Source organism: Danio rerio, chromosome 6 (assembly GCF_052040795.2).
Source record: "Danio rerio strain M-AB ecotype USA chromosome 6, GRCz13ab, whole genome shotgun sequence".
NCBI classification, from domain to species: domain Eukaryota; kingdom Metazoa; phylum Chordata; class Actinopteri; order Cypriniformes; family Danionidae; genus Danio; species Danio rerio.
This window is the reverse complement of record NC_141026.1, coordinates 20,102,377-20,116,270: the sequence shown is the minus strand read 5'-3', so window position 1 is coordinate 20,116,270 and position 13,894 is coordinate 20,102,377. Positions and strand designations below refer to the sequence as shown.

At 35.0% G+C, this 13,894-nt stretch overlaps 1 protein-coding gene and 1 long non-coding RNA gene across 3 annotated transcripts in view; one reads left to right on the top strand and one right to left on the bottom strand.

The window, feature by feature from the left end:
• mtmr14 (myotubularin related protein 14) overlaps positions 1-13,731 on the top strand; it is a 28,206-nt gene extending 14,475 nt beyond the window's left edge. Inside the window, exons 12-19 of one of the 2 annotated variants that reach the window (XM_087256984.1) lie at positions 2,432-2,508; positions 3,067-3,103; positions 3,278-3,348; positions 6,509-6,567; positions 6,892-6,967; positions 7,152-7,346; positions 9,431-9,589; positions 12,127-13,731. In XM_087256984.1, coding sequence (XP_087113110.1) covers positions 2,432-2,508; positions 3,067-3,103; positions 3,278-3,348; positions 6,509-6,567; positions 6,892-6,967; positions 7,152-7,346; positions 9,431-9,589; positions 12,127-12,307 — 855 coding nt within the window. In that variant the 3' untranslated portion in view covers positions 12,308-13,731. Of the gene's footprint in view, positions 1-2,431; positions 2,509-3,066; positions 3,104-3,277; positions 3,349-6,508; positions 6,568-6,834; positions 6,968-7,151; positions 7,347-9,430; positions 9,590-12,126 lie in introns of both variants that reach the window. The other variant, XM_087256983.1, reaches the window with a different exon arrangement.
• Positions 1-13,894, bottom strand: part of LOC147843476 (uncharacterized) — a 756,120-nt gene that overhangs the window by 84,431 nt on the left and 657,795 nt on the right. The gene's annotated exons all lie outside the window — the stretch shown is intronic.

Sequence of the window (13,894 nt, the reverse complement as noted above, 5' to 3'; positions counted from 1 at the left end):
TATATATATATATATATATATATGTATGTATATATATATGTATGTATATATATATATGTATGTATGTATATATATATATATATATGTATGTATATATATATATATGTATGTATGTATATATATATATATATATATATATATATATATATATATATATATATATATATATATATATATATATATATATGTGTACACACACACACACAATTAGGGTCTGCTTTTTTTGACACATTATTTAAAGTATGTGGCTAAGAAATAAGAAATAACTAATTAGAATTAGTTTTTTGATGGGGCAAGTACATTTTTTTTGCCCTATACAAGTCTGAAATTTCATTCTTTGTGGTGTTAATAAGTACACTGTAAAAATGTATAGTGTTATTGGCAATTTTGGTGGCCAGTAATACTGTAAGATTTACATGTGGGCTGTGAATTAACAATTACAATTGTGCTGTAAAACTACAGCACAGTTATAATTGGTAATATTTACAGTGCACTTGTAAAAATTTGCCAGTAATACTGTAAACATTTCCAGTAATACTGTAGAACTCGCAAGCGCACTGTAAATAAACACTAACAATAAATCACATACTCTATTGTAATTGTTAATTTACAGTGTGCTTGTAAATTTTACAGTATTACTGGCAACCTAAATGGTCAGTAATACTGTTTTTACAGTATTTACAGTTTACAGCAAATTTTACAGTAAAAAACACTTTGTGTATTGTATGTACATGTTCTGAGGAAACTATTTCAACCAGATTAAATTGCTAACAAATTATCAAATACAGTATACCTTACAACAACAAACACATTATCATTAGTAAATGCTAATTCATGGATTTAAATCCAAAGTGAAAAAAAAAACATTTATTACATTCACTGTTAATATTAGTTAAAAAATACAACTTTTTTGGTTATTAAATAATAAGATTTCAGATTGTAATCAGATTACAACTATGGTTTTAGCGCGTTATTAGGCATTAACTAAGAAATAAATATCACATAAGACTAGTCAAAGCTTAGTTTTCATGGTTTGTTTGGTTAAAATAACTAATCAGAATCAGTTTTATTGCCAAGTGTGCTTCACACACACACACAAGGAATTTGTTTTGGCTACAGAAGCTTCCAGTGTACATAAAGTGACAAGTGACAACACAAAATAAATATGAAAAAAAGACGATAAACTTTAAACAGAGATGCAGTTAGTAAAAAGATCTGAATGTTGAGTTGAATGTACAGATTTGTTATAAATATACAGATATACAGGTTATAAGGTGCTTTGTTAACTATTGGACAGTATTAACGTACAATAGCCCTAAAATAGTCACCGAAATTTTTAAATCAATATTTCAGCATTTATTAGGCTGGATTAACATGTGGGACGATGTTAATGTTTGAACTATTAGCTAACCAATTAAATCTCAATCATTTGGTGCTGTTATGAACAATATCAATATCATACATGTTCACTCTTACAATATATTGAACTATTGACAACTATTGTTGTCTATTCACCGCACTAAGTATTCTCATTTCGTATATTTCCTATTTTTTTATTTTCATTTCCTTAATTTACACTGCCTGACAAAAGTTTTGTTGTCGATCCCAGTTGTAAGAGCCACCAATAATAACTTGACTTCTAGTTGATCATTTGGAAAAGTGGCAGACCCAAGATTCTTACAGAAATCAGTCAAGTTTGTTAAAGGAAAAGCAAAGTGGATGGCAACATCAACAGCCTGAGGTATCAAGATATTTGTGCTGCCCATTACATTAAAAACCACATGAGAGGGCAAATTCTTCAGCAGGATAGAGCTGCTCCTCATACTTCAGCCTCCGCATCAAAGTTCCTGAAAGCAAAAAAGTTTAAAGTGCTCCAAGATTCACCAGCCCAGTCACCAGATATGAACATTGTTGATCATGTCTGGGGTAAGATGATGGAGGAGATGTTGAAGATGAATCCAAATAATCTTTATGAACTCTGGGAGTCCTGCAAGAACGCTTGCTTTGCTATTCCAGATGACTTTATTAATAAGTTATTTGAGTCATTGTAGAGATGTATGGATGCAGTCCTTCAAACTCGTGGGAGCCACACACAATATTAATTATTTTTCCTCTGCACCATGACTTTATATTCTATACTGTACATTTTTTTCTGTTAAGTGACAAGACTGTTGTCTAAGCAAAGTCAGACCTTACTGTCCTAATTAAATCATTCAAAAGCAAGGCATGATCATATTTTATTTTGATAAGCACAATGTAGAGCCACAATCTGATACCAAATGGTCAACTAGAACTCAAGTTATTCTTTGTTGTTCCTAAAACTTAGATGGGCAAGACTTTTGTCAGGTAGTTTAGTGTGTGTTGTAGTTAATCTTTGTCAATTAGAATATTTTAGATGAATGTTTGAAGTAATTTTTTTGTGTTTTAATAGGACGGTGCCATTCATGCCAGTCTGGAGCCGTCTGAGATCCTTTATCTGACTATCGCATATGACTGGTTCCTTTTTGGGTTAGTCTCATTTCTGCTTTACGTACACATCTGTTTTTAGGAATGTTGTAGTATTAAACTTTTACCACATAATAATATTGATAATATTATGATTATTATATGCCTGTTATTTTCTTTAAAAACATAAAACCATTAAAAAATAAATCACTCAATGTAACTTTAATAAAGTACTGAATTTTTAATGCATGAATTTACTTGTTCTAATATTTTTAAATGCACACAACTAACACGGGAAGTTTGTGATGTGCAGTGTTGGGGAAAAAAGTCACTTTTAAGTCAAATGAAGTCGATTTTTTTTTTAAACAAACCAAAAAGCTAACTAAATGTACTTCTTAGTTACGTTTTTAGTAAAATAGTAAAATTCTTAGAGGAACATGGACTTTAAGTTGTAATATGTAACTTTTTTACTCAACACTGGTTAATTCTACCACATTAGAATTATATAGAAGCTCTATGGTGTTAATTTGTAGGAATCTCAGGAAGCTTCCTGGTATAATCAGTAGATATGCAGCAAAATATAAGAGTTTTATTAGTAATTTTATACTTTACTTTTTCTAGTCACATGTTGCCTGACCGGCTCTCTAAGGGAGAGGAGGTGAGACTTTTGATATTTAATTCCCAACAAATATTGTCTGTTATTGATTAGGATTGTAATTATGGTTTGGTTTGCACCATCTAGAAATATACGAACAAGAACAGAACATGTTATGTCATAAGTAATCTTTTTTTTCTATGACAACAATTTGAGTCTTGATATTGTCTTTCCTAGATTTTTTTTTTCTGCTTCAATTTTCTGAAGCATATTGTTTGTGAGTCATTTTCAGTCGTGAAAAAACAAAGGTAAGTTATCTGACTTAATTTCTTTAATGCAAACATGGAAATATTTTTAATTTGTAAAAATACTGAAATGACTGTGAGATATTGGCATGTTTTGTTTCTGTGCAGACTTATGTTGTTCATTTCAAAAGTGGTGGAATAACTATTTATTTCACCACAGGTCTGTCCCAGCCTAGATATAGTGAATAGTGCATTCAAAATGAATATCAGATCATTTAGTTGGCATAGTTCCACCTACAGGTTCCTGTAACTTCTAGCTGAAAATATGTGGTCAGTCCGAGTATGAAATCCAATAATTTAATGAATTGTTCCTGTCTTTTTCAATTCCCTGGCTTTTATACTGACTGTATCTACAGAACTGGAAAATATACATGGAAATAATACATTTAATTAATTAATAACAATTATTTTCATTTAAGTGCCTTTACTTTGTCTGTCATGTCATCACTGTCAATGACTTTTCTGGGGGAAAACAAATCATGGCCAGTGAATATAGCTCAAATACATCTGTTCAAAAAAGATATATATATATATATTTACTTTTTTTAACTTCTGAGAAACATTTTCTCAAGAACCAGGTAAACCTTTTATGTAATATATATAAGATTACATAAAGTATGTTGTGTTGTTAATTAGTTTGATATTAGCTAAAACATTGCAGAATTATCCAATTACCCTTAGCCATGCCAATAAAGGCAAATTATTTCATAAATTTTCAAGTGCCTTGGACTGACCTTTGCTGTTTATTCTGATTAATCCCTTACCCAAAGAGCACTGACACATTATTTCAGCTACTCCTGAGGACCTTTTGTTTGGTTTTAAATTGCAGAATTATTATTTGTTCTCCCTAGAGAATAATAGCAAAAATGAAATCTTAAATCAATAATTTTTTGTTGCATTGTTTGTACAGTTATAGTTTTGAATAATGAATTGGAGTCCATAGGTCAATAATTATCAAATACATGTCAAATATTAAATTTCTATTGACTATTAGTAGTTATAGGCATAGTCTAACACCCCAACCATCTATAACACCTAAGCAAAGTATCAATGTTTTCAACTGAATTCTTTAAGCAGCATGAATATGGAGAGAATATCCCTCAGAATGTACCTTTAAATCATATTGATTTCTGTTTTTTATATACACACACATACACACACACACATACACACACACACACTGGCGATCAAAATTAGAGAACAATTTATGAATAATTGAACAATTCTGAAATAATGTCATTTAACATTAACTAACTTCCAGTTTCACTGCCTCTGCAAGATGGTGGGACGTTTTAAAGTGACTGAAAGCCTTCGGCAGAAGGTTGTCCAGATGAAGGCCAAAGGGATGACCCTATCAGCCATGGCAAGACAAGTTGGTTGTTCCAAATCTGTGGTTTCAAGAATATTGATTCTTTACAACATCACACAACTCATTCAAGTCCCTCAGGAAAGCTGGTCATCCACAGAAGAGTGGACAGGATACTGCGAAAGATCTCAATGGGCAATCGTTTTTACACTACAGCTGGAACTGCTCACCAGTTCGGCACTGAAAAGGGTAAAGATCTGTCTCGTCATACAGTGTCTTGATGTTTGAGAGCATTTGGACTGAAAGCCCACTCTGCAGTCACCAAACCTCTTATTAGCAGAAAGAATCAAAAGGCTAGACTAAGCTTTGCTGAGGAGCATGTTGTGTGGACAGAGGAGAACTGCTCTAAAGTTTGTTCAGTGATGAAATCAAGTTTAATTTATTTGGGTCCAATGGAAAACATTATGTTCGGCAACAAACTGGAGAAAGACTGAACCCAAAGTGTATAAAGAAGTCAGTAAAAAAAAGTGGTGGAGGAAGTTTTTGCAGCAGGAGTTGGGCCTCTACAGGTATATGGCAGAGTGAATGCAAATGTTTATCAGAACCTTCTTCAATAATATATGGTTGCTTCCCTGCATTCATTACCCAATCAGCCCGCAGTGTTCATGCAAGAAAACGTGCCATGTCACACAGCAAAATGGGTAAAGCAGTTCCTTGAAACTGAACATTGAAATATGACATGGTCTGCCCAGAGTCCTGACCTCAACCCAATAGAGAACCTCTGGAAAATCTTTGACGACAAAGTTATGGCCAAGAAACCCATTACAGTCACTGAACTGTTGAGAAGACTGGAAGAAGATTGGGCCAAAATCACACCAGAGCAGTGTGAGGAATTAGTGCTGTCTTGTAGCCACAGATTTGCTGAAGTCATTCAGAGCAGAGGCCTGTACACTTCCTACTAATTGCTGAGTGTTGTAACCTTCAGAAAATTTGGCTGTAATCTTTTTCCATGCTACAGTCATTGTTGTTCTCTAATTTTGATCAGTGTGTTTTCTGCAAAATAATGTTTTTTGTTGAAATGCTTTTGTTATTTTGGGGAAAAAGTGTTCTGGTAGCATGGTATAGACGGAACAAAAAATCCTTCAACTTTTGAGCAGTGAAGATGACATTATTTCAGAATTGTTCAATTATTTATAAATTGTTTCTCTAATTTTGATCGCCAGTGTATATATATATATATATATAATTTTTCACTACGTTTTAGTAGAAAAAACTAAATCTAACTTCTCCCAGATAGTTTGTCTGATTGTTGTAAAATGTTATATATGCATGGACCAGTGTAAGTTTCTGGCGGTATGATAACCTTGTATAAAAATACCACGGTATCACGGTATTGTGATTACTGCACTAAAATAAGTTTTTTTTTTAATGTCTGGGTAAAACAAACAAACAAAACAACTCTTTTTCCCCATTGAACACAATATATTTTATTTTAAGAAATGTTTATAATATTTTGTAACAGTACACATGTCAGGCTAAATAGTTAAAGCATTGACTTCCGTCTCTTCATTAGTTTCAACAACACAGAAAATAGATTAAAAAACCTTACATATACCTTGGGAACGGTATAACAGAATATTTTAGTGGTATTAAAACCTTGACTTTTCTAAACCGCAGTAAACCTTGAAACTGGTTATCGTCCCAATCCTAATGTTATATCACACTATGAAATCATTTCAGTTGATTGAATCATTTAGCAGAAGATTAAGCTGATTTAACATACGTTTCATTTCACATTGTGCTTGGATTCGAAACGCTTGTGGCTTCATCAATTCCTCTTTTCTCTTTCTGTAACAGAAGAAAAAATTCTCATTTCAAAGATGCTGACTTTACAGTGGATGACCTTTGCCAGTTAAGTAAGTCATGTTTACTAAATTTGAAGTCTTTCATTAATTTAAATGAACGAATCAGTAAAAACTCTGACTAGAGCGGTTCCTCAGTAGATGCACACACACGTTTATTTTAATAATAAAAAAAATGATGTAAATCATCTAGACCTTTTAGTTGTATTTGTCCCTGCAGAAAACATTTCATATATTCTGAATACTATATTCTGTATGGCTCGCTGTTTTAAGCTCTCTTTTTTCTGTTTCTTTCTACCTGTCTGTCTTTGTGTCTGTCAGAGTCTAGAGATCGTGGTAGTGTGACGAGTCTGAGCAGTGATTTCTCTCTCATCACAGAAGACGCATCAGCTTCCCCCAGTCTACAAGCAGAAGCTACAGACCTGATTACACTTGGCCCACAGGCTTCTAATGGGTAAGCCTTGAAAAGTAATAAGTTAGCACCTTTAATAGTACATTGTTAGTATGAACACACTTTTCACGTCTCTGTACAGAGAAGCACATGTTAGATGGGATTTTCCATCCAGTTAGCAAGGAATGTAAAAAAAGTTGACGATTGCTGCTTTAAATAATGTTGACTCATCACTTCTGTATCACAGGAGGAAAGGCATGCCATTGGCTGCTCATTCTGTGCTTTGGAACCGACCAATCACTTCAGAGGAGCGAATACCTAATGTTATCAATGAACCTAGTCCTCTGGGCTCCTTCAAGTCTTCAAGCTCCTCCTCATCCAACCACTCAGATCAAAATGCCACAAGGACAGGGAGCACCCCATTAGCTGTACCAGGAAGGAGGTGGGTACTTGTAGTGCATTTATCTGTTTTGCTTGTTTAGCGTTTGTTTGGAAATGTTTTAGCATGTATTTGTTTGGTACAGTACTTCAACTCTTTTTCAACCCATTCTTCTGCTTGATATAGCAATATGATTTGCAGTATTATTTGTAAAGTCAAGCTTCAGCTTATTATTTAAACCAGAGCCCTAAAGACAAGCTTCAGCTCATTATTCTCAATACTTGACATGATCCAACGTGAGGTGACAACACAGGTTTTTTTAATTCTAGATGTTTGCTGTTGGCTTAAACCCAATCTGCCAAGTATGAACACACCCTTAAACCAGAGCCCTAAAGTCAAGCTTCAGCTCAATATTTTCAATACTTAAACTGAAAGGAATACAGTATATATTTATTAGCTCCCTATATAAACATGCATTTATTTTGCAGCCTTTTCTGATTAGCTAATTGCAATGTTACATCATTTACTGAGTGTTTTCAAAATCGCAATAATCAGTCATGGTTTTAACAATTTAATTGGATTATATATATATAGGAATATTAACTGTCAGAAAATGTATTGTGGCTTTGTTATGCTTGTTTGGTGCACACCAAATGTTGGGATGGCAGATGAGCCATTCCCAAATTACCTGAGCAGAATTACATAAGTTTTTCTTAGGGTCAGGACACACCAAGCTGATGTCAAATAACAAGCACAAGTGAAACCCAACTGTGTTGTCACTAAGGCAAAAATCCAATTTCGATAATTATTTTCCACATTGAACGATGACAAAATATATATTTGATGTAAGTTGTTAATGCTTCCACATTTTAAAAAGTACCGCAACAATGACTGAAGTCACAAAATTAGAGGGTCCATGTAATGGCTTCACATATTTTCGGTGGCCGAAAATTCTGTACACTCAAATATCAACACACTTTTAGATTCCTATTATTGCACATTTCTGCTGCAAGAATGATTGCTCTGATTGGCTCTTAGATCAATATAGAGTAAAAATAAGTTCAGAGCTTATCATTGTTATTGACTTTGATATAATATTGTTTATCGGCCCAGCTCTAGTTGTCGTCTCACGTTGAATCACATCTGGAACAATTGCTGCATGAGCACACCAAACAGAAAAAAGCTGACTAAAACGAGAAGCGCATTCTGCGCAAGAGGACATGTCTTTTTCCCCAAAGGGAAACTGAACTTCTGATGCGCACAAAGCATTTTGTATTTAGTATCATTATCAAAGAAATTGTCACTCACTACTGTGGGATTTGCTTGTGCAAAAAAGTCTGATAATCTAATAATCCATATTGTTTGAAAATATTCAAGAAATGTTAAAAAATACAGCCAGCTGCTTTGTGGTCCTTCTTGTATTGAATTATTTACATGTCTCTTCATTAGGTCACACTCGTACTCTGATATACCCAGACGAGATCCGATGTGTGGAGGAACACACCAAACTAACTAGCCTGACCAACTAAGCCCAATGGCCGACCTTTGGCTTGTTGTGTCCCGGTTTTTAGGGCCCTCCGCACACCACCTCTCATCAGGTTAACGTCAAAGCATGTTGGCCCAATTCAGCATGTAGAATCAGCATCTGACTGTTGGCTGAAGAGAGAGATCTGACTGATTATTCAGCAACAAATCAGAGTGCAAGTGTGATGTAATGAAGTTTCAAAATTAGTTTTTCATGTATAAATCTTCCAAGATGTGATCACAACTGTGTTGTCACCTCGCATTGGTTTCTTTAGTGCTAGTTGTTTGCCGTCAGCTTAAACAAACCCAATCTGCCAAGTATGAACACACTCTTAAACCACTTTTGAGAGCCCAAAAGTGAACTAGGTAAAGGACCAACCATGAAAAGGTGTAGAAAAAAAGTTTTTGCATGATAACAATTATAAAATACTTGCGTTGCAGTTTGCTGACAAACTTCCTTAATAATTTCCCAAGTTTTTTTTTGTATTATGCAACTAGAGCTTTCTATTGTAACAAGGCCAACATTTTGTTGTTGAACCAACCCTACTAGCCAAAATGACCTGTCTTCTATAACCATCATCTATTTTCTTGCTTTTAAATACGTATGTATTGATAATTGTCAGGCCAGTGGTGGAGTATGCTCGGTCAGGCTCCTCAGTCTCCACAGATTACGGCAGCTGGCAGATTGTCTCAGGATGTGGGAGTATCCATGATCTTCCCCCAGTGCCCTCAGAGTCACCTCTTCCATTCAGCTTCCAAGATGAAGGTCCAAGCGGACGAATGTGAGTCTTGTGCACATTTCAGACCCATCTAAACTCATTGCACTTTTAGACACTTGTCGTGCTGTTTTCTCAGTAAGAGGCTTTAAATTGATTTATGGTGTTGAAGCACAACTAAAGCATAACTAAGTGTAGTTGAGTTCAATTTTCTACCTTGACTTTTTACTTCTGCTCACTTTACAGTGAATAAAGTTCAGAACAGAAAAAGGAATAGAAAATAAAACCATCAGTAATTTGACACTATGACTATAAACATAACTTATTAGAAAGAGAATAATAGAAGAAGATAGAAGATCCAAATGCAATCTACATTGTATGTACACTCACTGGCCACTTTATTAGACACACCTGTCCAACTGCTTATTAGCGCAAATTTTTAATCCGCCAACCACATGGCAGCAACTCAATGCATTTTGGCATGTAGACATGGTCAAGACGATCTGCTGCAGTTCAAACCGAGCATCAGAAAGGGAAAGAATGTCTTGTTAATGTCATAGGACAATGACCAGACTGGTTTGGGCTGATAGAAAGGCAACAGTAACTCAAATAACCACTCAATTGAGATAGACAGGAGGGCATCGCTAAACTCACAACACGTCGAACCTTGAGGTGGATGGGCTACAGCAGCAGAAGACCACACCGGGTGCCACTCCTGTCAGCTAAGAACAGGAAACTGAGGCTAAAATTCGTACAGGTCCACCAAAAATGGACATTAAAAGATTAGAAAAACGTTGCCTGATATGATGCATCTCGATTTCTGCTGCGACATTCAGATGGTAGAGGCAGAATTTGCCTTCAACAACATGAAAGCATGAATCCATCTTGCCTTGTATCAACAGTTCTGGCTGGTTATGGTGGTGTAATGGTGTGGGGGATATTTTTTTGGCAGACGTAAGGCTCATTAGTACCAATTGAGCATTGTGTCAACGCCACAGCCTACCTGAGTGAGCATTGTTACTGACCCTTGTCCATCCTTTAATGACCACAGTGTACATATCTTCTAACACTGAAACTTCCAGCAGGATAACACCCCATGTCATAAAGCGCGAATCATCTCAGACTGGTTACTTGAACATGACAATGAGTTCACTGTACTCAAATGACCTCAAAAGTCACCAGATTTCAATCTAATAGAGCATCTTTTGGATGTGGAGGAACAGGAGATTCGCATCATGGATGTGCAGCCGACAAATCTGCAGCAACTGCGTGATGCTATCATGTCAATATGGATCAAAATCTCTGAGGAATATTTCCAGTACCTTGTTGAATCTATGCCACAAAGGATTGAGGCAGTTCTGAAGGCAAAACGGGGTCCTACCCGGTACTAGTAAGGTGTACCTAATAAAGTGGCCAGGGAGTGTATAAAGTTAATTATGTATCGTTGTGTATTATTTTTAAGGTTTCCATCTTGTTTCAAAAATATTCATCTAAAATTTAAGGGAATAAGTTATTTTTTCCATTTTGTAAATTTCTCGAACTTTCATAATCCATTGTACAAATGAGAGTGGGTCAGATCTGAACCAGCTAGATGTAATGCAGAAAACAATTTTTGAAATAGATTCTGTCTCCTTTCCCCGATGCCTTTAAGTATCACACCCAAGATGGCCACAGTTAGATCAAAGAGAATATCAGTATAAAATACATCTCCAAATACCAAATACTGTTGTAGTTTTGGACAACACCAAAAGAAATAAGAGTAATTTACCTAATGGTCACCTCACTCTCTTCAGCATCTGTTAGATGAGCCTATTCTTGTCTTTGCTACAGTATGTGGAGTGTGGAAATATCTTGTGATTACTTTCCACCTAAGTTCTCTCCATGTATCTGAGTTACTCTATGGGCCTCTGGGCATATCATCACCTTGGAATTATAGGTTCTATCTGCATTCTGAATGATTTTGAGATATTGAGCTTCAACGTTTTTGCATTCCATAGCAAACAGTATGTGTGTAACATTTGTTTTTTTTAAATAAAAAGTCTTAAAATGTAAACAACTTATAAAATAACATTCCGTAATGTAAATAAGTTGTCATTTAATAATAATATGTCAATAACTCAATTTTGACAAAAATGTCAGATAGAACCTTATAATTCTAAGGTGACGATATATCTGCCCAGTTCTCTTGTGTAATCTTTACCTGCATTCCAGCCTCCCGCTGTTCTTAATATGGTTGGTATGATTATAAACTCTTATACAATTGGAAGATCTACTGCTTATTAGTATTATTCATTATCATTAACGTCTATATTTAGTTCAGATACCACAGTACTTTTAATGGAGTTTCTGTTCCTGATGGTGCTAACATTTAAGCAGTCTTCATCTTGACAGCTAAATGAATGCTTAAGATTATTCAACGGACTTTACTTTAATTAATTGACAGTATTGATGCTGAAAAAGGAACCGTATGAAATTGAAAATAGTTCAGAAGTTTATGGGTGTCTGACAAACACTTGCTGTGCATATACTGTACCTCATTGTGTTTGCATTTAGGTAAAGAGGAGAATATTACAACTGCAGTTCCTCTTATTTTCCTTTTCTAGGTGCACGTTTGTACCAGAAAGGCAAGTGAGGTTGGAGGCGGTGAGGGAAATGTTCCTTTCTGCCTACAGCTCTACAGTAGGACTCAAGTCTTCATCTCCAAGCCCCTCTGGTGCCCTCTCAGGCCTGCTGGAGCAGTTTGCTCGTGGAGTCGGCCTTCGTGGCACCAACGCCATTATCTGAGCCTTCCTCTGTACAATATTCATCCAGTTCATCTTTTATACACCCTCAGGACTTTTCAGTTTATCTTTTTTTACCCTCTCATCTTGCACATCTCCCACACCAGTAGTACATCATTTATGGGTGTAACTGTACATTCAGATCTGCTTCTCTCAGCCTCTAGCTCTTCATTTCTTCTCACTTTTTGTTCTGTCCTTTCACTTATTCCAGTGCGGTCTTCTACTTGCAGAAAAGAAAAGTGCCAAATCTTAATATAGGGCTCCATTCAACTGCTCTTGTTTCTCTACAGACCAAATAATACGTCCATTTTATTAAAAATCTGATGTCTATTTTAATTAGCACTGCTTCGGTTTAATTTGATTGAACCGTTCTCTTACTTTATTTTGCATGTTGCACATTTGTACTGTAATAAGGAAAGAATAGAAGAGGGTTGATAAACACCAGAAAGGGAAATGTTTCATCAAGCTCAAAATTGACAAATACTTCAAATCATACTTCTTCTAAAGAAGTTTAACAATTGTGAAAAGGGTAAATATGATTAGGGGGGAAACAATTTATTCTGGCCTAAGAGGCTTGCGTTCCCCATTTTAAAGCTTGTTTTGGTTTAGTTGCTGGCTGTTGTGTAGATTTTACGTTAATTTTAAGAGAAACGTACTTTAAGACAGGTTTTAGAACTTAGCTTTAAGACTTGGCTGCTTTGTTGTAGTTTTGGAAATGGCAACAATGTGGGCAGTGGTAATGGAAGACAATGTCCTTTGTTCTTTTAATGAATCGATTTGGAATTATTTAATGAATGTGTGTTATGAATGTAAATCATTTTTTATGTCTTTGGATTATTTTTAAAATGCAACACGAGTACTCCAAATTGAAAAGTTAATTTAATCAGACGTCTTCTTTCCGGAGCAGCAGTCCATGTCCTGCATCACTTCTTCTTAAGCTTAAGTTTCTTTTGTATGTTTGTTTGTAAATGATCTTTGTCTTTTGGTAAATGCCTCAAATAACTAATTTGCCTTGGCAATGTATTACAGATTTGTACAGATTTGGGATTCCTGCACTTAAATGATTGGCTATAAGGTTGCCTTTGTGGCCTCTTTACCTCAGGGCCTTTTGTTGTGCCTTTTGTTTTTAAGGGCGTAGAATTCCGTTTTCTTGCACAGCTGCATTGTTTTGTGCAACCTTTAGACTTAAAACCATATTTGCTTTATATCTGATTCTCTTTTTGTTCATTTATGACAAACAAAGTCTTATGTACTGTAGCAATGTTGGGCAAAATTCAGATTTAAACAATTCTTCCTTGTCAATTCATGAGTGTGATTTTTATGGATTGAATTAGAGGTTGAAAAATTCTGTTACACATTTAATGATGTAGCATGCAAGTGATTCTTTTACAAAGTGGTGAAAAGCATAATTAAACTCTTATAATACCATTGCCTGGAACTCATTCATACAGTAGGTGGCACTGTCACCTACTTGGTATTATCAAGGTGTAGTTTGATATCAGTATGCCAAAGCATTGCTCTTTAGCTTTTTTTTAGCTTTAGCAAACTGTTAACGTCACATGTGAACATTTTATACATAAAAATATCATAT